Raw genomic sequence first — 24,951 nt, forward strand, 5'->3', positions numbered from 1 at the left:
ACAAAGGTCCCTGCCTGATGGGGTTGCTGTGAATGAAAGAGATGGCTTAGCCTCCTCCATCTTTTCATCTGCTTGAAATCGCAAAGCAAAGCTGGTAAGATACATGTGAAATCCTAGCCCAGAGCCTGGGTAGAGGGTTATTAAATGCACCTTCTTACCCTTGGTCACAGAGGTAGGAACTGTGTTAAGAATATGAACTCTGGGGCCAAACTCCGAAACTTAGGATATTAGCTCTACAATTTGCTAACTACTTGACCTCTCTGTGCCTCAGTTTTCTCATCTATAAAATGGATTGCTTGTAGTACTAAGTACCTAAGAGAATTACTTTCAGGGTTAAATGACAATGCCCATAAGGCTCTCACGAGTACCTTACACAGAGAAACCACCTTATGAGAGACTGGTAAGACATAGATGTAGGTCAGACTGGGGAGGGGTTGGAGGTTGAATGTAGAGTAACCAGATATCCCTGGAGGAGCAGTAACATCCTGCACTTGGGGAAGTCCCAGAGCAATTGGCTGTAGACCTGTCTTTCTCAGTATTACTGGCCTGGGGAAACCGTAAACCCTTCCTTTGAAAAGGAAGAAGGAGCAGAAAGTTTAGACTCCACTTAGGGAGGCCTCAGCACACCAGGGATCCGCTCACAGACTCTATGGAAACCTAAAGAGGCAGGTATTGCTATTCTCACCTCAAAGATGAGAAACTGAGGCTCAGGAAGATGAGTCCGTGCCCAGAGTCTCACAGGTGGCAATGGAAGAGCTGGGAACTCAACTGGGGTCTTTCCCTCCCTGGGTCCCTGCTCCTACTGCAGGCTCCATATCTTTCCACAGAGAAATAGAAACAGGAGGGCCAAGAGCAGAGCACATGGTTCCGCCTTGTCACCTCCCCCTGCACGGATCCCTCTCTTTTGTATTATCATTGAGTGTGTATATGAAGGCTGAAGGTGTCGTGTGGGTTGAGCAAAAGGACATCCTGCCTCGCCATCCGGCACCCAGCTGACTCTGGGGCATAAACATGTGCCTGGAGCTCGCAGGTCCCCTGTGTGTGAATCAGCTGCACTGAGACCACTGATCACTGCCTGAGCAGCAGTGATTTGCAGACTTACAGAGCTGACTTACAGCCTTCCGAGGGCCTTAACTCTTCCCCCAGGATGCTGAGGACAGAGCTGCCAGAGCTCTGGCAGTAGGTTGCTCCTCATTTGTTGCCTGCAGTATGTGTTTCTAACCCCCTGTGTCTTTGTCCCTAGGGGATAACAGTCCTCTCGCCTCCCTGCCTTTCTCCCAGTGGGGAGAGCTGCAGGTGAGGGAATGTATCCTTAAGAACCTGAGCTGGTGCACCATCTTTTTGATATGTTTTTGTTTTGATATGTTTTCAATTTGCCAGAATTTTATTGAGAATTTTTGCATCTGTGTTCATTAGAGATATTGGTCTGAAGTTTTCTTTCTTTGATGTGTCTTTGCCTGATTTTGGAATCAGGGTGATATTAGCCTCATAGAATGAGTTTGGAAGTGCTCCCTCTTTTTCTATTTCCTGAAATAAATTGAAGAGTATTGGTATTAGTTCTTCTTTAAAGGTCTTTTAGAACTCAGCTGTGTCCCCATCCGGTCCTGAGCTTTTCTTGGTAGACTTCTGATGGCATCTTCTATTTGGTCACTTTATCTGTTTAAATTGTGTATATCACAATTTAAAATCCTGATTCAATTTGGGCAAATAGTATGACCCTAGAAATTTGTCGATGACTTCGATATTTTCTATTTTATTGGCGTACAAGTTTTCAAAATAATTTCTAATTATCTTCCGTATCTCTGTATTGTCTGTTGTGATATTTCCTTTTTCGTCATGTATGTTAGTGATTTGAGTTTTCTCTCTCCTTCTCTTTATCAGCATGGCTAAGAGTCTGTCAATTTTATTTATTTTTTCAAAGAACCAACTTTTTGTTCTGTCAATTTTTTTAATTGTTTCTTTTGTTTCAATTTCACTGATTTCAGTTTTGATTTTTAATTATTTCCTGTCTTCTATTGCTTTAGGTGTTGATTTGTGCTTCTTTTTTCTAGGACTTTGAGATGTAGTGTTAAGTCATTTCTTTGTTGACTTTTTCTTCTTTTAAGGAATGAACTTTCCTCTTAGAATTGCTTTCATAGTATCCCAGAGATTTCAATATGTTTTATCTGTGTTCTCATTCACCTCTAAAAATTTTTTAATCTCCTCCATTGTTCGTTCAGTAGCATATTATTTAGTCTCCAGGTGGTGGAATAGCTTTTATTTATTATTTTATCATTGATTTCTAATTTCATTCCATTATGATCTGATAGAATGCAGGGTAGTATCTCTACTTTTGTATATTTGCTAAGATTTGCTTTGTGGCATAATATACAGTCTATTTTAGAGAAGGATCCATGTGCTGCTGAGAAGAAAGTGCGTTCGCTTGTTGAAGGATGAAATAGTCTATGTATGTCAGTTAAGTCTAAGTTATTGATTGTATTATTGAGTTCTATAGTTTCTTTGTTCAGTTGTTGTTTGGAAGATCTATCCAATGGTAAAAGAGGTGTGTTAAGGTCACCCAAAATTATTGTGTTGTGGTCTATTTGACTCTTGAACTTGAGAATCAAGTTTGTTTTTTGAACATAGCTGATCCATTGTTTGGAACATATATATTTATAATTGTAAAGTCTTATTGGTGTATGGTTCCCTTGAGCAGTATGTAGTGTCCTTATTTAGCCTTTTTGATTAATTTTAGCTTGAAGTCTACTTTATTTGATATGAGGATGGAAACCCCTGCTTGCTTCCGAAGTCTAAGATTTCATCTTACTCCAGTCCGAATGGCAGCTATTAAGAATACAAACAACAATAAGTGTTTGGGAGGATGTAGGGAAAAAGGCACACTCATACATTGCTGGTGGGACTGCAAATTGGTGCAGCCAATATGGAAAGCAGCTATCCCTCTCCTGGGTCTACACCCAAAGGACTTAAAAACAGCATACGGCAGGGACACAGCCACATCAATGTTTATAGCAGCACAATTCACAATAGCTAAACTGTGGAACCAACCTAGATGTCCTTCAGTAGATGAATGGATAAAAAAAAATGTGGCATATATACATAATGGAATAATACTCAGCAATAAAAGAAAATGAAATCATGGCATTTTCAGGTAAATGGATAGAGTTGGAGGACATAATGCTAAGTGAAGTTAGCCAATCCCAAAAAAACAAATGCTGAATGTTTTCTCTGACATAAGGAGGCTGACTTATAGTGGGGTAGGGAGAGGGAGCATGGGAGGAATAGACTCTAGATAGGGCAGAGGGGTTGGAGGGAAGGGAGGGGACATGGGGTTATTAATGATGGTGAAATGTGATGATCATTATTATCCAAAGTACAGGCATGAAGACTTGAATTGGTGTGAATATACTTTGTATACAGAGATATGAAAAATTGGCTCTATATGTGTAATAAGAATTGTAATGCATCTCGCTACATATATAAATTTTTAAAAAACATAAAAAAGTAAATAAACAGGTGTTTAGTATAAAATGTTTTCCTACATTTTAGAGAATTACAGGATAACAAAATGTTTAACATAATGTTCTAAAACTTGTTTTAATAGGTCTACTACTTAAGTAACTATGTAACTTTATAATAAAAAGTCCTGGTGATGTTTAAAAATAAATTAATAAATAAACACACGATAAAGGTTTGTTTTTTTTTAAAAAAAAAAAAAGAAAGAAAGAAAAAAGAAAAAGAAATAACCTGAGCTGGGTCAGTTGAAGTGAGAATATTCTAGGCAGAGGAAGCCTTTGGTACAAAGGCCCTGTAGCATGTGTGAGCCTACATGAGCAGAGTCTTAAAGAAGAGGCTAGGAGTAAGCAAGGACCAGGACCTTTGATCCTGAAGGACATCAACAATAGCAGAAGCTGTGGTGGGGGATAGGAGATGGGGGAGGGGTAAAGGGCTTGGAGCTATTACTCTGGCATTTACAGAAGCTGTATCTCATAATCAAGAGACTTGAAAAGTCTAGAATCTTGAAATTTTAGACTTGGAATCATGCAGTCTTGGGCTGTCAGACATTGATTTTAGGATCAAGTTTCTGTGCTGGGCAACACTATCTTACACAAAAAGAGAAATCAGTACCAAAATTCAAATTGGCCTCTGGCTTACCTGCCAAGGTTAATTGGCCCTTCCCAGGTGCTGAATATAGAGTGGTATGGGCCTGGGCCTCCTAGAACAGGGTCACATTTTGGAACATCCACAGCTTGCTCTGAGCTTGGAAGTGACCTGCTTGGGTGCTGCATGCAAGCAAACCCCAAGCTCTGAGCTTTGATCCTGCCCTCCTTGGCAGCTCCCAGGAGGCCCCATTCTATGCTCTAAGCTGGAGGAGCCAGGACTGGATCAGGGTCCACTCTTGCATGGACAGGGTCAGCATCAATCACCTTTCATGGCATTTTTAATAAGTCCTGTGGTTCCTGCTGAAAACCACCAGAGCAGCAGGAATCCTTTCTGTCCTTTAAGTAATTTCACAGCACTTGGGCCATTGCCCCACCTTGATTTGAGAGGGCTTCCTCCTCACAGCCCCAGGGAGTGCACAAGGGAGCTGGCCCTCTTCCAAGGTCATGGAGTCAGTAATGATAGCTGGTTTCTGCTAGTCCATTAATCTCGTTTTCATTTGCTGAATTACTAACATGGACAACTACAGAGCCGCAGAGATCTGGCCCTGGGGAAGAGCTGTGGTCAAGACCTGAGATGCGGGTCTCCTTGGGAAAGTTGTGTGGGCAGAAAGAAAAATGGCAGTCTTTGGGCCAAGCAGATGTGACTTTGCATCTTTGCTCCTCCTCACCCTCTGGGTAGCTTGGACTATGTTATTTAAAGTCTCTGGTGCTTGATTCTTTTCTCTGTCTTCAATTGAAGATCACAATAGTCTCTGGAGCCAGGTTTCCTGGGTTTGCATGACAGGTCTACCTGCCTCCTACTTCTGTGACACTGAGCAAATCCTGTGTCCTCTCTGGGCTCCCACAATCGCGTAGTCTATAGAATGGTGATGACAATATGCCCTACCTTGAGTAGCATTGCAGATGTTGAGAGTATTGATTGATTGACTAGACATGGAGTGGGTTAGAACAGTACTTGGTACATGCTATACTAAATCAATGGGCGTTCTCAGAGAATATCTTTGCCAGTTGGTGATGGGTGAGAATCTTGAGTAGCATTTGGCACTTCAGATGTTCATCATGTACCATTGATGAGTGAATGGAGGAAGGATGGGATGGGTTGAAGTGGAGCACTGAACACAGTACCCAGTAGCTGATGGGGGAGTGTCCACAGACCGAAGTCTTCCCAACTCAGGCATTGAACCAGTGCCAGGGCTGACTGTGGCCATCGTGAGCTGGCCGATGGTCCGCATCCTTTCTCAACTCTGCACAGCTCTTCCCAACTCGGTGGTATCAGGCTGCTGGCCTGAAAGTGACTGGGGTTGGGGTGTTTATACAGCAGATTCTGATGAATGTTAAAAATAAAGTTTGTTGCCATTGTTATTTTTTTTTTTTCCTTTTGAGAGAGGGAGTTAAATTTCCATTAGAACCCAACGCATCCCTGTCTGTCAGAGGGTATTTTTACATTCTCTGCCACAGTCTTAATGGAAACCAGTTTAGACCGTTTTGTGGCAGGATGCAGGACATTGGAGAAAACATGCCCTTGTGTAGCAGATAAGAGGGTGCCAGTGGGTGTTGTGAGCTTGGCTTTGGAGACTCCACTGAGTTTGAAGCGTGTATTTCTAGGGGTTTTGGTGATCACTGCGAAACCTCAGAATAGATCAAGACACCTACGGCGGGACCCTTAAGATTAATCAGTGCTTGCAGCTTCCCAGGACGATTGGGACACTGTGTGCCCGGCCTGGGTAGCTATATTTTAAAACCCTCCCCAGACTTCCCTGATGGAGCCCTTCCCTAGGTCCTTACCATAAATGGCCGGGTCAGGCCTTCTGAACGAGGGGAACTATTTAAGGCCATTCCCAAATCTCCTTCAGCATCAATTGACTTTGAAAAAGTGCAGCTATTAAAGGAGCTGGGCAGAGTGCAGTTGTTAAGTGTAGTGGACAGAAGAATGAACCCGGGGAAGGCATTTGTAAACTGCCAGGGATTGGACAGCCTGTCTGGAATGATCTCACAGAGAGAGGAAAGCACAGAGCAAGGCTGCCCAGATCTCTGGCTCAGGCCGACTCGTCCTGGGACCCCAGCTGCCCTTGCTGGCTCTCCGTCACCCATCCGCAGGCCCCTCTGAGCCCAGACTCCCCTCCTGATTCTTCAAGCAGGTGGGATGGGTGGCATCTTTCTTCTGTCTTCTTTAGCTCCCCAGCTGCTGGTGATCAGCTGGGTCTGACAACCATTGATTCCCGAGAAATAATCTCTTTCTAAAGTGTGTTGACATAGCATTTGTATTTCAATGGCCCTAAATGGCTTTAGAGGAAAGCCAGTAAATCTGATCAGAGGAAGGCCAGCTACTGTTTCACTCTTAAAGGAAGAGACAGAAATGTGCTGTGCTTTTAAATCTTTAAATTAGTGCCAGGAGAGAGTAGCAATCATTAGCACTTCCTGGTGGGAGTGTGTGTGTGTGGGGTTTCCATTCCCCTCCCAGGTAGCTAGGGGAGGTGGGAGCAATGCTATAAACCCAGCTGGGCTTTGGAGCACAACCTTGAGGTTTCAAGGAGAGGTGGCCAGGGGAGGACAAGGAGCAGTGGCCTATGCAGAGGTCAGACCTCTACAGGGAATAGACCCAAGGCTGACTGGTATGGTTTGGATCTTCTCTTAAGATCCAAAAGCACCAGCTCAAGGTATTTTGGGAGGTGGTGGAACATTTATGAAGTAGGACAGAGTAGAAGGAAGGTAGGTCACTGGTAGTGCCCCTAAAGGGGATAATGGGCCCTGGCCCCTACCTCTCTCTTTGCTTCCAACCACCATAAAGTAAGCTGCTTACTCCGATCCCTACTCCCTGCCATGATGCTCTGCTTGGCCACAGGCCCCACAAGGGCAGAGCCAAGTAACCATGAACTGAAATCCCTGAAACCGTGAGCCAGAATAAACCTTCCCTCTTTCAAGTTGTTTTTCTCAGCTATTTTGTCACAGCCACAGAGAGCTGACTGTCCCAACAACCACACAGAGAAAACCAGCTGGAAAGTGGAGGCTCTGCCACCGAGGGCAGCAAGGAAGCAAAGAATTTGTGAGAATGAAGAGAAAAGCTAGCTACGCAGGTCGTGAGGAGCCTTTTTCAGTCTAAGCCTGAGTCTTCCTCTTGAGCCCTGGAACCATACACATTCCACAAAAACCTCCCTTTTCCATACCCTGTCACTAAGCCTATCTTTAAAAAAATTAAAACAGAAAATATAGTCACAACTGAGCTTGGCTCCTGCCCATCAGAATATCATGGGGATCTTGTATGAAATGAGCTTCCGATGCTCTGGTCCCACCTTGACCTACTGAATTCCACTCTTCATAGTACGGTACCCTGGAAGCAGGCCAACGTTTCATTTCACGGAGGTAGTGTAAAGTGGAGAAGTGGAGAGAATGGGCTCTGGGGACAGCCTAGTAGGATGTAAATTCTGTATTTCCAACCTGGGTCACGTTGTGTCTAAATTTCCTTGTCTTCAAACTAGAATGACGGTCAACATAGCTACGTCATAGGGTGGTAGAAAGGGTTAAATGAGGATTCTGCAAGGTGCTTAGAACAGTGCCTGATGCTTCCTACTGTGTTAGGTTGGTTCTCCCAGAAGCAGATCCTGAGGCAGGATTTGGGTTGTTTCTCTGGCTGATGATTCCAGGGAACAGGGATGAGGCCTGAGCCCATTAGAAGGGAAGAGAAGGAAGCAAATACCATGGGCAGCCATGAATGAAGGACTGCAGGGGTTCTGGGGCTTGTGCTCCTGGGAAACACCCTGAGACTTGCAGAACCTGCCTCCATGTGTGCCAGTCCTCACTCTGGCACACTCAGTTTGCATGGTCGCTGTACTGGTTCCATCAGCTGGGTGGTTTAAACAACAGAAATTGTCACATGGTTCTGAAGCCTACAAGTCCAGAATGAAGATGTCAGCAGGAGCCGGGCACTGGGATGCCCACCTGTAATTCTAGCTACCCAGAAGTCTGAGGGAGGAGGATCTCAGGTTCAAGGCCAAAACCTAGGCCATTTAGCAAGACTCTGTCCCCAAATGAAATAAAGGCCTAGGGATGTAGCTCAGGGGTAGAGCACTTGCCTAGAGTGTTCAAGGCCCTGGCAGCAAACGTCAGAGGACAGGCATGGAATAGACTCTCTCCCTCATGGTTCTGCTAACATTTTCCCCACAGTACTTGGGGCCAGACTCCTCTACCATTGAGCTATCCAGCTCTTTTAATTTTATTTTGATACCTACTTTGTTTTTGTATCTTTGTGGTATTGGTTATTGAACTCAGGTCCTGGAGCTTGCTAGGCAAGCACTCTATCACTGAGTATATCCCCAGCCCTTTATTTTATTTCGTGACAGGTTCTTGCTAAGCTACCCAGTCTTTGAATTTTATGTAGCATTACCAAACGGACTTAGGCAAGGGCTTCACCCTTGTGACTCATTTATCTTCTCATGAGCTGTCCCCTTGGGAGTGAGGATTTCAACACATGAATTTGGTGGTGTTTGGGGGACACAAATCTTCAGTCCCCTGTAGACTGCCTTGTGCACAACGGTCGCCACAGCAGTTAGATCGGTACTTGGTACACTGTAAGTGCTCAATATTTGTTGGACAGATGAATGAACAAAGGAATGGGTGACCTCTCCCTTTGCTCCTACTCCCCTCAGTCCTAGAGCATGCATAGGACATTATCCACCAAGCACACCATCAAGACAGAAGCTGCAGAGCTGGGGAGTTTTCTCAGCACAGCGCCTAAGACCTTCCAAAAAATGCAAAGCTCCTTCTTAATCCTTTAGCTTCCTTTACCATGAGATCAGTGTCCCATTAAGTGTTTACAGGAGATCAACAGCCCAGGTGCAGCCCCCACTGGGCTAGCCTGCCTTCTCTTCCTGTGGGCTGGCCCCTGGCAGCTGACTGCTAGACAGGGGAGCAGAGCCAGGGAGGGGAGCAGGGCTCTGTTGACCAGACTGGTAAATCCCCCAGTTCTCCTTGGCTTCTCAGTCTGAAGAAGTGACAGCAGGCTGGCAGCCGGCCTTCAGCTGGCCCTGGGGGGTGCTCCACCTGTGGATGTGGAGCGTGGCCTGAGCCCTCCTGAGAGGCAAGCTGTCTCATCAGCCCTGCTTCTGGGAGTGCTGGCTTACAGAGGTCTTTCAGAAGTCAGCAGAGCAGGGATTTGGGGACAGCAGGAGAGAGCTGGAGGAGCCACAAAAGCAGGAGGACACTGGCCCCATGCAGAGTGCAAATTGTGTTTCTCTGTCAACACTGGCTGTCACAGCTCAGCTCCGCATTGACTCCAAGTCTGGCAAAGTCACAAATAGCAGACCCCCCACCCACCGCCTGTTCCCAACACACTGAAACCCGGCACAAAATAGAGTCAGAGCTCCCCCCCTTGTTGCCACAATTATGCGCCTGTATACCCTCCCATGACATTGTATTAAGCAATATTGACAGATACTTATTTTTAAAAAAATAAAGGTCCTTAAGTAGGGGGAAAAAAAGCAAAAGACAATGCAGATTTAAATTAGAACTTGCAAATCAATGCTTTAGCATAGGTAGGGAAGGAAAAATGCTGATCCAACTCTTGTGATTGGTCATTAATTGTATTTGTCTCTGAGCTTCCTAACAGCCTTAGCAAAAAGATAAATATGACAAGTTATGTGTTTGTGTTTAGGTATAAGGAAAACAGCAAGTTCTTTCTGTCTTTTGGAGCTGGTTCTGAGAGGTATTTTAAATATATAAAGTGTTTATCAGGAATGTATGTAATATGTAAAAAGAAGTATCTTAGAAAACAGTTTTCCTGCAAATGCCACAGTGCTTTTGAGAATTTTTTTTCCCCTTCTTATTTTGCAGTTGACAAAGATTGACAGAAAACATGAACTCTAATTCATGGCTGACCCCATGTCATCTAGGAGATGTCAAACTCCTTCCTTCTTTCTTTCCTTCCTTCTCTCCCTCTCTCTTTCTCTCTCCCAACCCCCACTCTGTTGCTGGCTGGGGCTAAGAGAGTCCCTCTTTTAATCAGTAGAGCAACACAGCTGCCTGGGGCCAGGATTTGCCACTTGCTCTATTCCAGTTTGCTGTTAACGGAGGCCAGAGGTACAAAGGAGCAGCAGTTTTACAAGAAGCCAGACCTTTCATGTCTGGCTGCCGTCCTTCTGAGTTGGCACTTCTGCGTCTGACTCCATTTCCTGTGCATCAATCTTATTTCAGTGCCAGCACTACCCCAGAACAGTAGGCACTGTGTGCAGAACAACTCATCTCACAAGTCAGTGGCCTGAGACAGCACCCATTCTTTGGCGCGGAATCCTGCAATAAGGGCTGGGATCTTTGGGCAGCTTGTCTGCTCAGCTCAGCTCTGCACAGCGCCATGGTACCTATGGAGGCCCCACTGGGGCTGGAGGATCGGAGGTGGTGCTTCCTCCCCTGAGTCCTCACTGGGGACTTCTGGGCCTCCCAAGGAGACTGGCTCAGACTTCCCTACTTAGAGCAGCCAGAGAGCAAATCCCAGAGTTTCCAGGCATCCAAGACCCGGGCCTGGAGCTTGCCCTATAGCCCTCCTGCTGCACCCCCTTGTTGTAGGTCCAGCCATATTCAGTGTGCAAAGTGGTTACAATGGGATATGAATTCAGGGAGGTGGGATTCCTGGGGGGCTCATGGTAGCAATCATCCACCATCAATACCTTAGAAATGGGGGAGCAGTGATCTCACCTGAAGGGTGAGGGAGAGAAGAGGACAGGCACACACTCCTGGGGCTTCTCAATGAGGACACGAGGGTCTAGCCGGGTTCTCCCTCCAGCCTTTGGGCACTCATCCTCTCCTCTGCCACCATCAAAATCCCAGATGGCAGGCTTCACCAGCTCTCCTCAAAATTTCCAAACAGGCAGGATGGACCTCCAAAGTGTTGAAGCAATTGATGTCTTAGGAAACCTTCTGGCCACCTGCTTGAAGACCTTGGAGCAGGTGGCACAGAGTTATGCAGCCCTATGGCTGATGCTCTTGTGAGACAGCGGCCTCCCAGCCAGCTGCTGTCACCAGAGGTCACAGGGCATTATCATACAGGCCAAAGCAAGACTCAGCATTTAGCGTCAGCCCAGAAGTCAGCCTACTTTTCTCTAGGCAGCTTAGGACAAGGGTCACATTGTTTAAAGGATGACTTGAATGGCAATGAAGGCCATATGCTCATCACTTTTGCAGAAGCTGGAAAGCTGGAAGAGCTGGATAACAAAGGCGTTGGATTGCAGAATCATGGGACAAAGACATTTTGACATCAGGAGACACGGTGCAATTCTTTAAAATGGTGGCTTTCAATAAGAGTGAATGCAGGATCCTGTTTTGGTTTAAGTACATGCACACTCACACACACTCGCACACGCACGTACACACACATGTACCACCTACACTTGTATCCATGAAGAGATGGGATGAATAAGGCCTGATTTAGTAGCACTATGTGAAAAGAATGTATAGGTATATATTTTCAGCAAGCTGAATTTGAGTGAAAAGTAGGCAGAGTTGATGCGACCTTAGACTCTATTAATAGGAGCATGGATTCTAGATTAAGGAAGGTGGTTAGTTGCCTCTCTTCTGTATCACACAGTTTACTTCTGACATGTTAAGTCAGCTGCTGAGTACATAACTTTTAAAGTCTTAAGAAAAAAACTAACATATTTAAAGAGAAGTTCAACTTGATGAAATAATTTGAAATCATGAGAAATGAGGAAATGTAAGAAGTATCTGAAGATACTTGACCTAGAGGAGTCCTCAGGAAGGACTTACAGAAGGTCTTCAGCGCTAAAGGTTGTGATGTGGAAGAGGGACTGTGGCACCAAACCAGGCTCAGTGGACTAAGGAGGTGGAGGTGGAAGGGGCTGGCAAAAACAGAGAGAGAGAGAGAGAGAGAGAGAGAGAGAGAGAGAGAGAGAGAGAGAAAAGAAGAAGAAGAAGAAGAAGAAGAAGGAGGAGGAGGAGGAGGAGGAGGAGGAGGAGGAGGAGGAGGAAGAGGAGAGGAGGAGGAGGAGAAAGAGGAGAAGAGGAGGAGGAGGAAGAGGAAGAAGAGGAGGAGAGGAGGAGGAAGAGGAGGAGGAAGAGGAGGAGGAAGAGGAGGAAGAAGAGGAGGAAGAAGAGGAGGAAGAGGAGGAGAGGAGGAGGAGAGGAGGAGGAGGAGGGGCCCAATTAAAGAATGGATTGTATCAACATCCTTGTCACTGGGTGGGCTACACAATCACTCAACAGAGTAGGCAGAGGGGACCCAGACCCGGAGATGGCTCAGTGATTCAAAATGAGCTTTTAAATTCTGCCCAAACAACTGCAAAGTGTCCCAGGCTCCCGTCTGAGCTGCCATGGGAAACACGGACATGACGTCGGGTGCTGAGGAGCCTCCCCAGCACATGCCCGGGAAGGAGCAGAGGCAACAGGTGCTCAGCCAGGCCCATGGCAACTGCTGGTGTGGTAGTCCTTCTAGCTGTCCACCTGGGAAGATGGGAGTCTGACAGAGCAGGCCTCAGGCACTGGCCACTGAGGAGAAGCTGGGGCGGTTCACCTCATGAGATCTGGCTTGAAACCAGACTGCCACTCACAAGCTGCATGGCGTCAGAGAAGTTGGTAAACTCCTCTGAGCCCCTGTTTTCCCACTGGCTTGTCATGAAGGTGAAATAGACAACATATGGGAGGTCTGTGACCTGTGCGTGTGGCGGGGACTCAGTCGATCCTGTTTTCTCCCCAGTTTTTCTCTTTAAAGCGGAGCTGTGCTGGTCACCATGGGAACCAAGGAGGACCTAGGGAGGGGGTGGCCCTCTAGCCTCTCATCCTGAAATGTGGATGTTTGGGTCACCCTCTGCCCCTGCTCCTCACTTGCTAAGGACACATTTTCTCCCAACAGAGGAGCTGAAGGAGAAGCTGGCCAATTACGTGGACAAGGTGAATGGCCAGAAGCCGGGCTTCATCAAAGTGGTGCGCCACAGCAAGCAGGAGGGCCTCATCCGCTCCAGGGTCAGCGGCTGGAGGGCGGCCACGGCGCCCGTGGTGGCGCTCTTCGATGCCCACGTGGAGTTCAACGTGGGCTGGTGAGTGTCTCTTGGTGAGGAGGAGGAGGCCAGTGAGGGCCAGGGATGGCAGTCCAGGTGGCAAGGAGACAGTCCTGGGGAAAAGTGAGATGTGGGTGTGTGAGTGACCCGGGTGGCAGGGTCAGTCGGTCCAGGATCAACAGGTCAACACACAGCACCTGAAGAGTATGGTGAGATCAGATGGGGCTCTGGATGGTGTGGTCCTCTGGCAGGTGTGACCAAGGGGAGGGGTCCACGCTGATGGTAAAGCAGAGTCCTGCCCAGCAAAGGGCCGGCTCCAGCCCCCAGGAGTGGCCAAGATGGAGCAGATATGACCCAGAGGCCCCACGTCACAGACAGGGAGAGACCACGTGGGCAGAGGTGGGGAGGGTGCCTTGATACTGTCATGGGTGCCAGGCCAGAGGTAGCACAGCGTCTCAGATTCTCTCTACTGGCGAAACCAAGTTGTAGCAAATCCTCCTCTCTCGGGGCCAGGGCTGCTCAGGTGGTGGGTGGGACAAGAGAACTGATAGGAACCTCAATGTCTGCTGCCAAGCAGGAACGGGACCTGATGCTGATGTCTTTGTAGGGCCCACTGTGTGGCTTAGCCTGGGCACGAGTGGTGGGTATGGGGATGACCGTAGAGCTGGGGCCAGTTGATTTCACCCTGTTCACCCACCAGGCCTTAGCATCTGCTCCCTGCCCTGTCTCCAAGGTGCCAGCCTCTGCCTCTGGGGAGTTAGGTGAGGAGGTCACTTGGGCAGGAAGGCCTAGCAGGGCGTGTGCGCCACCTGGGCTCCCTTCTGCAATGACAGGCCCAGGAGAAGGATGCAGAGCAGGCGGGTTTTTTTTTTTGTAGCTGCAGCCCCTGCTTGCCATTTGTGACTATTTAAAAAGCATTTTCACTGGATTTATGGCCACACTAGGAGAGGGACACTTACTATTTCAAGCTGATTTGAATAAACAATTATGCACCAAATGTATTATTAATGAGGACCTCACCATTCCTCTCGGCAAACACATTACTCGCTGGTGCCCACAGGGGCCTCCTGGCTCCCTGGGGAAACCTGGATGCCCCATCTCTCCCGGGGCAGGTGGAGGATGTGTCCCCGCCATCCCCATTGCTCTTTTTTTGTTTTTGTTTTTGGTCCCATTGCTCTTTTCCTCCAGGTGAATACACTGAATTTAGAGAAATCGAAGCCCAGGTTGAAATCTTCCTCTGGAGCCTCAAATATGTTCCCTCTTTTTTTTTTTCTTCCCCTTCTTTTTTAAGTCTGGGTTTTTGTTGTGTGTATGGAGAAAGGAAAAGCAGGGAAACCGTATCAAAATCCAGGAATGGCCAGGCCACTCACCCACCAGGAAGACCTCAGGGGATGGCAAAGTGAACCCAGGCAGCTGAAGCGGCTGTGTGCCCTCCACTGGAGATGGCCAAGTGGTCCTTCCTCCTTCTGCTAGGGTACAGCCTTCAGGAGATGCTGATCTGGTGGTTGGCCACCTGGGAAGCAGTCACCCCCTCTCCCTCCCTCTCTCGCAGGGCTGAACCTGTACTCACCCGCATCAAGGAAAACCGGAAGCGGATCATCTCGCCATCCTTTGATAATATCAAATACGACAACTTTGAGATTGAAGAGTACCCGCTGGCTGCCCAGGGCTTTGACTGGGAGCTGTGGTGCCGCTACCTAAACCCCCCCAAGGCCTGGTGGAAGCTGGAGAACTCCACAGCCCCCATCAGGTACAGCATCCTACTTGCAGGTCTCTCTGCCTTAACCACCAGGCCAGGTCTATCCCCCCAGCCTGACCCTTATTCTGCAAACACCAGCCCCAGAATGGAGGCCACAGTGGGAGGAGGGTAGAAAGGAGTTACAGTGTGATCCCCAGGCACAGCTCACAGGCTTTGCTGATTTTTTTTGAAAGAACCACCATAATACCCAAACACATACACAGCCTCAAAGTCATTCATTTTAACCCACCAATATGGGCCAATTCCTGGGTGTCCACTGCTGTGCTTCTGCTGGGGACTCAAAGTGATTAAGATTTGGTTCCAACCCCAAAAGCCTAGAGTCTAATGAAGACAGACAAAATCTTTGGGATGAAAAACTATTCTGCCATGCTGTGCCAACGGTGTGGCAAGTAGACATGGAAAGTCTTTTGCAGATAGGACAGCAATCATGTTTGTGCAGTAGGAGATAGATGGGTTGGGAATGGGCACCCACATGTGAAGTTCCTGGTCACAGAGGAGGTTAAGGGCCTGGAAGAAGGAACTTGAGCTGGGAAACCCCAGGCAATGAGAATGGAGGGATAGAAGGGCCAGGGCAGAGCCACAGGACTTGCACATCTTAATGGTGTTGGAGTTTTTTCCTATAGCATTCAGACAAAAGTGGCTTCAAACTGCATTTCTGCCTTTGATGCTCTTTTCCTGGACCCCCGAATGACACTGCTCATGGTCTGCTTTCACAGATCAGGAATCCTGCAATAGCTGTCCCCACTAGCCTTTCTTTCATCTGCGTTGATGACAGGGTGGGCGTCTATGCTCCCTGCCTATTAAACACAGGGACAGCACCAGGAGGTGGCCTGGGGGGCAGCTGGGGAATGAAAGATGAGATTAGAAGCCAGTGTTGCTTTGCATTGCATGAGAGAGAAAGATTATGAGAAATTTAATTGAAAGTAGGTGATTATTACCTAAGATCACATTTTTTCCTTGCTAGAATAAAAAATATTTTCATATTTAAAATAGGATGGAAGAGAACCCTGCTTAACTTTGCTTTAGTTATCTCTGTTACTTTCTTAGTGTGTCTTGAGTTCCTATAAAAAATTACCTGAGGCTGGGTAATTTATTGAGAGAGAGAGAGAGAGAGAGAGAGAGAGAGAGAGAGAGAGAGAGAGTGTGTTTATTTAGTTCACAATTTTGGAGGCTGAAAGTCCAAGATTGGGTGACCCCATCGGTCAGCCTATGATGGGGGCCTAGTGTGCTCATTCTAACAAGGCAGATGGCACCACATGGCAGGAGCAAAAAGGAAAACAGCCATGTGACAAAGGGGTCAAGTATGTGAGGTGGCTTTGCCTTACATCAACCTGCTGTCTAGAGAATTAAGCTGATCCTGTTTAATTCCATTAGTTCCTTCCAAGTATGGTGCCCCCATGACCTAGTCACCTTCCACCTGTGAATCCTGTTACATGGGACCAAGATTCCAGCCCATGAATCTTTGAGAAACACCCAAACCATAGCAAAACCACAGTAGTTGCCTACTCTGTTAGGCGCCTGTCACAGTGCTGTGTTGTTCAGTATTTGTTGGAAGATTATTGTGCGTAGGGTCTTTCATACACATGGTCTTATTATATCTTTATCATAACCTGGTGACAATTCATTGTGTCATCCATGTTTTATAAGATGAGAACAAAACTGAGAAAGGATCATGACCCTACCAAAGGCTCTGGGCAGAGAAGCCAAGATCCACTCAGGTCAGCTGGATTCCATGGCTAGTCATCACCCCTCTGGCTGGCCACTATCAAGCCCAGGACTAGTGTAGCTGATTTCCAACCCCTAGGTTAGATCAGCAGTCTGCTGATATTGGAGCTAAATACGCCACCATGCAATCAATATTTTTGCAAAAAAAACTATATTAACATTAGCTGTTTCTGTTCTGCTCTTCTCTGAATATATCAGGTTAGTCTTATCAGCAAAGCTAAATTCTAGATCTTTAACAGAGAATGACATCTCCATCTCATATTTTCCATCACTCAATTTTTATCAGAAACTTAATTAAGTAAATTATATTTATGGAAGATTTGGGGCAAACCATTCCTGGGTTTTATTCCTATATGAAGACAACCTCACAGAGACTGTGGTTTGTACAAACATATCTTGCCTATCCCAGTTCCTTTTTCCTTTTGAGCCATATTTTAGTGTTTTTGTCCACATGGTGTAAGCTATAAAAAGAGTCCAGTGGTATTCTCTGTTGTATTCTAGAAGGATGTTTGTGAGATGGTTTTTCTCTAGGTCCCCAAGTGACCTTTTTAGGAAGATTGATATGAGAAATTTCTTTCAAATCAACTGCTGGTCAGAGAAAACCGTGCTATCCCTGAGGAATTAATCATTTTTTGAGATTTTTCACATGAGAACTGTACATTTATTTCTAAGACCACATATTCATTTTCACCTTAACCAACAGGAAACTCAGAACCAAATTTGCCCAGCCAATTGAAGAACTATAAAGGAGGACCTCTGTCTGCAGATACATTCTAACTCACCCCAAACTTGTGTCATCTTTAGATCTTTCTAGATATTATTTATGTTTTTCAATATATGCTATATTTTCTCAAAAGCTATTTCTAAATCCTTTTGGGAATCAGGGAGGATATAAATCAGTAACACTTTTAGACTGATCAGGACTGCTTACTACCCTAGCCAGTTAATAAGTAATACACAACCTGAAGTGGCCTTTGGTCATCCAGGTAACTTTTCTGGACTCTGCTCCTTCCCTGGCTGGGTCAGGCACTTAGAGGAAGGCCCCTTCCTGCATGTGCTAGGGGCACTGCTTCTGAGGGGTCTGGCGTGACATTCGGAGGTGTGAGGAAAAGGCTGAGACCCCGTCTGCTGTGCTTAGAAAGGGCACAAGTGCATCTTTTAAAATGATTTTTGAGTGCCTGTTATGTCAGTTACCATCAAGAGCTTTACCTTATTCAAGTCCACATGAGGTTATAAGTAATCCTATTTATAGATATAGATTTGGAGACTCAGAGAGACTGGGGAACTTCTCTTGGAGAACGCAGCCTAAACAGAGATTATTCTCACAATGCCCACTTCCAAGGCCTGGGTCCAGGATCCTAGAACAGGATGTCAGACTGAGTTAGGAGTCTGAATTGACCACCTGGTATACCTGTGGTCTATGGAGTGTGGAGCCATCTAGAATGAAGTCCAATGATATAGAAAGAAGAGAGACAGTGACTCCAGGGTGCCAGTGTTCCTGAGTACCCCCCTTGAATCAGCATCCCCCAGAAAAACAGCCTGCAAAATCGCCATTCACCACCTGGATGAATTTCCAGTCTCTAAGACAGGTCCATTTGCATGAGATTGACTGACAGTTTTCTCAATGCCAACGGTTCTTCATTTCTCATTTTTTCTCCTCTATCATATCCTCTAACCATGGGCTGATGAAATGCCAGCAAGGGCTACAAAGGATAGCATCAGTTCTCAGCAGAGAAGCATCCAGGTGCGCTCCTGCTGATTGCCCTAATGTGAACTGTTTCCTGGGAAGTCCTGGATGTCTGCACCAGCTGGTGACCCCTGCTCATATCCCCCCAAAGAAGGAAAGTTGCAGCAGTGTTGCTCTAACCTAAGACCCTAGCTGAGTCCACACCCAGACTGTCCACTTACCCCTGGTGTCCCACAGATAGTGCAAGGTCAGTTGTCCACTTACCCCTGGTGTCCCACAGATAGTGTAAGGAAGAATGCTGCTTTCTTCTAAAGGTGATTTCTCTCATACCCTTTACTGATGAGTGGGCCTTATCCACCATCACCAAGCTAGCAAGCCAGCTCTCATCAGGGTTTCTCCTCCTCTCCCTTCATAATTCACCTCTTTCCATGTTCTTCCACGTCTTCATTGTTTCTCACCTGGATACAGCAACCAGCCTCCCAGTTGGATCCCTCAATTCCCCTAGTCCCCTGCAGTCGGCGGCCTGAGTATTCTTTTTAAAAACACAGATCTATTCCTACCACTGTTTTGCTTTAAATTCTTCACGGACCACCCTCTACCTACAGATAAAATTTATAAGTTATTTCCCTTTGTAGCCTGGTCCCGGCTGACCTTTCTAAGAGGACCAAGGTTGATATGTGGAACCCAGGGTGGGAAAGTTGGCATAGGCACCCAGCAGAAATGGACTGTGCAGCTCAGAGATCAGAGTCAAGGCACCTAGAAATACAGCTGCACCTGGCCCAGCAGATGCAAGGACAGCGGGGAATGACAGCTGGTCCCAGGACAGGAGCTATCTACCCCACTGCCCTGATAAACAGCCTCCCTGGAGTGGCTGGGTTAGGGCAGAGTCAGGAGGCTACTCTGAGCACAAAGCCCACACTGGCTCTGGCAGCTGAGAAGGGGGAAGAACCGATCCTCCTGTAGGAAGTTTCCACAGCTCTTGTTCCTTGGGTGGCTCCAGGAGGCAGCCCTCTGCTCACCGCTGGTTGTCTCCCCCAACCTGCAGGAGCCCTGCCCTCATCGGCTGCTTCATTGTGGACCGGCAGTATTTCCAGGAGATTGGCCTACTGGACGAAGGCATGGAGGTCTACGGAGGCGAGAATGTGGAGCTTGGGATCAGGGTGAGTGGGGTTTCTCACCAACAGAGCTGAGCTCAGCTCGCATGAGGGTGGATAAGTCTGGGGATGGAGAAAGGGACTTCAAGTCAAGGTTCACAGGCTGGTTTTGAATCTCTACTCCCTAGTCCATGGAAGGGGTACAGAGTGGAGCCTCTTGAATTTTCAGGAAGAAGAGTACTTCAGAACCTGCTTGTCTGGGGGTAAGGACATGGGAGAGAAGCTCCTGACCCAAGGGAACAGCTTCATGGTTAAAAACAATCATGAGGGCTCACAATTGGGGGAGCAAAGGAAGAGACTAGTAGGCATCAAGAGGGAGGCAGGGAACAGCAATCAGGGTCACTCCCTTGGGATTTCTCACCTGAATGATCTCGGTCTCCTCCATGGTGGCCGAAACTTTTCCAAAGATTTTGTCAAGAGAGAGCTATGGAAAACAAGCTCATAGGGTATAAACAACAAAATAGCTAAGCTTACTCCATGCTTGTTTCTGACCCCACCTAGTATTGTCCAGGCCCATGAGCCCAGTGCTACCATTTTTCTGATGTAGCCACCCACCCAGCCTCAAAGTCCAGGGCTCTGCAACCATCCAGTCCTGTTGTGACTCTGTGAGAGGCACCATTTTGTGTCTCATCCTACAGGAGCTTTCCCAGGCTTTCTGACTCCTTCCTCTTGACATGTGAAGAGATAAACCCAGAATGCCTCACTCTCCTCCCTCAGAGGGACACATTAGTTGTCCTGGTGTTCAGCAGGAATGTGAAAATGAACACACGGAAGGATCTTGTCCATGTTCAGGGAGTGTCTCTGATAAACCCAGTATTTAAACTGTGGCATGACCCCCTGGTGGTCCCCACTGTCTTTACTAGCTTGACACCTGCACACTACATGTTTGTCAACCCCTGGAGTGGGCCTTGTCCCTTCTGGTGTTCGTGGCTCTTGTCTGAGATTTTCCTCTTCAGCCCAGCCTGTTTGTACTTCCACACGGACCTCCTCCAATGTGTGGCCAGTTCTAAATGATAAATCTACTTTTGCTCCTGTGGCCTCGGTGCTGCCTGTAACAGTTCCTGATATTCAATTTCCACCCAAGGACTCTAGCTTGGATCCCCTCTCCTCTTACCTCAAACCTCTCCCATCTCTACTTCCCACTCCACAGGCCAGGAACTGGCCCTGAGAATCCTTGCCCCTAACCTGAAGGGGCGTTAGCACCCACAATGAACATCTCACAATCTGTTCAGGAACCGACAGGCACTGCATGGGACCTGACTTGTCCCCAGACTTAATACTAGGGTTCTGAGGACTGGCAGCAGGAGCAGCCTGTCTGAAGCTGAGCTTAGAAAACATATCCAGACACCTGTATTTACTGAAACTCCAAGAAATTGCTTTGGAGGCAGTCAAATGCATGGGCTTATCAGGGAGCTAATGTATTCATAGAGGACAGCGCCTGCATAATCACCCTCATTTCTTCAGCTCTCCCTCCACCGGCCATTTATTCACCGTGTGCGTCCTCGCCATCTCATTTCAGCACCACTCCTGGATAAATGCTTGCCCCCAAACACAATATGTTTCACTGGGAGCTGCTGTCAGGAATTGGCTGAGCGGGCAGCACCGCCTCCGGTCACTTGTGTTCTCTGGATAAAAATGTCCCAGAATGGAGAAAGGAATTAGATTTGTGAACTCTGTTTCCAACATGTGTGTGAGTCAATCACAGAGTGGTGGCGATTTCTGGCTTTTCTTTCCTTAAATTATAAAGCTATTCTGGAGTATAGGCTTGGGTGAAGCTCTCAAAAAACATGTTAAAATATCTTTGGTTGGTTTCATGTTCAGCGTTTGAAATACAATATAAAATGTTGTCTGGCTTTGTTTTTCTCTCAATCTCTTCCCTCCCGCTTAATAGAGATGAGGTATCATTGGAGTTGAAGGAAACGTGGATTTTAATGAAGGGGTCCAAATCACCTGTTAGCTTGCAGAACTGGGTACCCAGGGGAGGGTCTGGTTAATCTGAATACCATTTCTCCCTAGAAGGGATACAGAATCATTGATCATCTCCCAAACAGATGCCCCTAATTGTGGTGGTTACTAGTATTTTCTTTCTTTCATACTGAATGAACTGACATCCTAGTGCCTCAATTTGTTCATCTGTAAGATAGCATATTTGCCCTAATTACCCCTCAGGATAGTGTATAAAACTGAAAAACGTTTCTTTTCAATTTCTACTGCCGCAATCTGGCTGGGCACAATTCAGGAGCCACTTGTCAAAAGAAACGAACTTTATTTTTAGAAAACACACACACACACACACACACACACACACACACACACACACGGCACCACACAGCTCCTCAGGAAAACCCTCAGAGCCCAACTGCCACCACTGGCTTCCCACAAGCCTCTCAACCTCCCCCACTCCTCCTGCTCTTGAGGCCCATTGGGTGGGTCACGTGGGCGGAGCCAAAAAAAGTCCCCCAATGAGTATCTCTGTGGTCTGAAGGGGTGGGGGAAACAGCCCAATGAGCATCACCGCAGAGGAGCCAATCAGCTGGCAGCTAGAAGTTTGCTGGGGCCGCTGTGAGCCAATCATCAGCTGGCAGCTGGAAGTTTGCTGGCAGCTAGAAGTTTTCTGGGGCCCCTTCAGCTGTGGCTCTCAACATTCTACCTTGCTTATCTGGAGGCAATTTATTCAAAGTCCTTACTTATTTTGGAATATAGAAGTCGAATTGTTGACACAACTCCTGAATTCCTGCTTTGCACCAGGGATCTTCATTAAGTCATCAATCCACAAAACACCTCCCCAAAATAGATGTTATTATGATAACCTCCTTTTTTTTCATTTGAGAAAACTGAAAGTAATCTTCTTAGATCATACAATTTGTAAAAGATAGGAAGGATTTAGCCCTGGATCTTTATGATTCAATAGTTAGTTATACCTCAGTGATTAATGCAGGGATAAGTCCTTCAAGCAACCTCCCACACAGTACTTTCCTTCTGCTTTGTTCACAATCATGTCTATTGAGTCTCCATTTAAAGCCTTACTCTCATTTTGCATTCAGTTCTAAAAAACCTTTTTCCTGCTGATTTCTAAGTCCACAAGGCAATGGGGAAGGAGTGGAAGTTGCCATGACACAATGAAAGAATTGGAATTGATGGCTGACATTGACTAGAAGACTGAGAGATTGTCTACTTTGTGACAAAAAAAAATTCTGGAATATATAAAAAAGTGTTCAAGAGGTGGCAAGGAAGTCAGCAATTATCAAAAACTATTATGGGTTAAATTGAATCTCCTACAAAATATGTTAAAGTCTTAACCTCTTTTACCTGTGAATGTGACCTTATTTGGAAATGATAAGCATTTTTTTTTTGCTCACCTTTGCAGAGGTGAGCATCTTAAGATTAAGTCACTGAAGTAAGGTGGCCCCAGTCCAAAATGACTGGTTTCCTTTTACAGAGAGGAAAATTGGACATCGACAGGTGTAGTGAGATGTCTGGATGAAGATGGAGGCAGAGATCAGAGCTTTGATGCCATCAGCCAAGGAATGCCTAAGGCTTCCAGAAGCTAGAAGAGGCAAGAAAGGGTCCTCCCTTAGAGGCTCTGGAGGAAATATGGCCCTGCCACCACCATCTTGGTTTCAGGTTTCTTATCACTAGAATTATGAGAGAATACATTTCTATTGTTTTCTCAATCAAGTTTGTGGTACTTTAAACAACATCCCAAGGAAACTAATTCAGAAACCAAAAATTAAGTGATACAAATGAGCCTACTATAGTTGAAGAACCCAGTGACATTTAAGCTTATGTTTTCTGAACTTCACAGAATAGGCTTGCTTTACCTCCCATAAAGCTGGGACTCCAAAGGCCTATTTTCTTAGCATAAAGTATTAATTCTCTCTGGAGAAAGACCCTTTGAACCTGGGCCATAAAACTTTCCATAAGTACAGTTCCAAGGAATATGAGCTCACAGTTTAAAAATATCACAAAAGAAACAAGAGAAAAAGAAAGTAGCAAAAGCAAACACTGAAAAATCAGTGGACATCCATATTTAATCTACAAAGTTCTAAAGTGTTGTGTCAATCAGACACAGGACTTAAAGTAAGCCATATGATACATACAAATAAATAAGGGAAGAGTTTTAAAATATGAATAAGAAATAAGAGACCATGAAAATGTAAGTCATATCAAAGTAAAAATAGAATTTCAAACATAAAAAATATATAAAAATGGAAGCTAAAAGCTCAATGGATGAGTAGGATACCTACATGAATATTATTTAAGTGATAAAACTAGTAAGCTGGAAAATAGATCTAAAGAAATTATTCACAATCATCCCAGAGGACAAATAAAAAGACATAGGAGGAAAAGTGTTTAGAGACATGTATAATTGAGGGAGAGAGGTTAGTAGCTTACAATTCCAAATGGAGATGATAAAAGAAGATAATTAAATGAAAGCAATATTTTAATAAATAATAGCTTACAATTTTTCCAAATAGTATACCAATCCTCAGATTTGGAAGATCAGCCTATAAACAGGATGAATATGAGGGTTCCCACAAATAGACATCATAGAGTGGAACTTCAGAATACCAGAGACAAAGAGAAGAGATAGTGGTAAGAGAAAAAAATACAGACTATCTAAAAAGATAATTAGAATAACAGCTGACTTTTCAACAGCAACAATGGAAACCAGAAAACCATGAAATAATATCTTCAATATGCTAGGAGAAAATAATTATTAATCTATTAGGTATACCTAATAATAATATATTTTAAAAGATAAGATAAAGGAAATTCATCTTGAGATACACAAAAACTGAGAGTTGGCCCTGGCAGATCCTCATTCAAATGAGCTGTAAAGGAAATACTTCAGGTGTAAGAGAAATGATTTCAAAAGGAAATCTGAGATAAAAGAATAATACTTAGCACAAAATGGTGAATATATGAATGAAACCAAAGAAAAATATATACCAAATACACAAGAGTAAAGCCCAGTGGGGTTATTCAAACTACACACATGAGTATATGCTACTGTTTTGCATAAAAGCTGAGAGTGTAATTAAAATTATGTTGTTTTAAAGTGCCTATTGTTAGCATAGAAAGGATACTAATTGACTTTAAAATTTGGTAGATAAATAAGCAAGTTAAACTTTAAGAGAAGCCATGAAAATAACAGATATGGAAAATATAACTTCTAAAGTAGTTGCAAGAGATAAAATATGAAAATGCTAAGCAAGAGAGAAATGAAAATATAGAACAGGTTGTATAAAGAGAAAAACATAAATCCAAATACATCAGTAAATTCAATTGAACTCAAATAAAATATAAATAATTTTAGACTAGATTTTTAAATTTTTAATTAGCTCTAGGTTAATTATAAGAAACATATCTGAAATATAATACAGAAAGATTAAAATCCAAAAATGGTTAATTCATCAAGAATATAGAACAATTATGAACTTATTTGCACTTAATTGTGCAGTCT

General features: G+C 45.4%; 1 protein-coding gene across 2 annotated transcripts in view; it reads left to right on the top strand.

Annotated features, from left to right (window-relative positions):
- Galnt18 (polypeptide N-acetylgalactosaminyltransferase 18) overlaps positions 1-24,951 on the top strand; it is a 332,050-nt gene that overhangs the window by 221,093 nt on the left and 86,006 nt on the right. For both annotated transcript variants that reach the window (XM_026395889.2, XM_026395888.2), the window contains exons 4-6: positions 13,015-13,198; positions 14,712-14,909; positions 19,376-19,490. In XM_026395889.2, coding sequence (XP_026251674.1) covers positions 13,015-13,198; positions 14,712-14,909; positions 19,376-19,490 — 497 coding nt within the window. The remainder of the gene's footprint in view (positions 1-13,014; positions 13,199-14,711; positions 14,910-19,375; positions 19,491-24,951) is intronic.

This window comes from Urocitellus parryii, chromosome 4 (assembly GCF_045843805.1).
Source record: "Urocitellus parryii isolate mUroPar1 chromosome 4, mUroPar1.hap1, whole genome shotgun sequence".
Taxonomy (NCBI): Eukaryota; Metazoa; Chordata; class Mammalia; order Rodentia; family Sciuridae; genus Urocitellus; species Urocitellus parryii.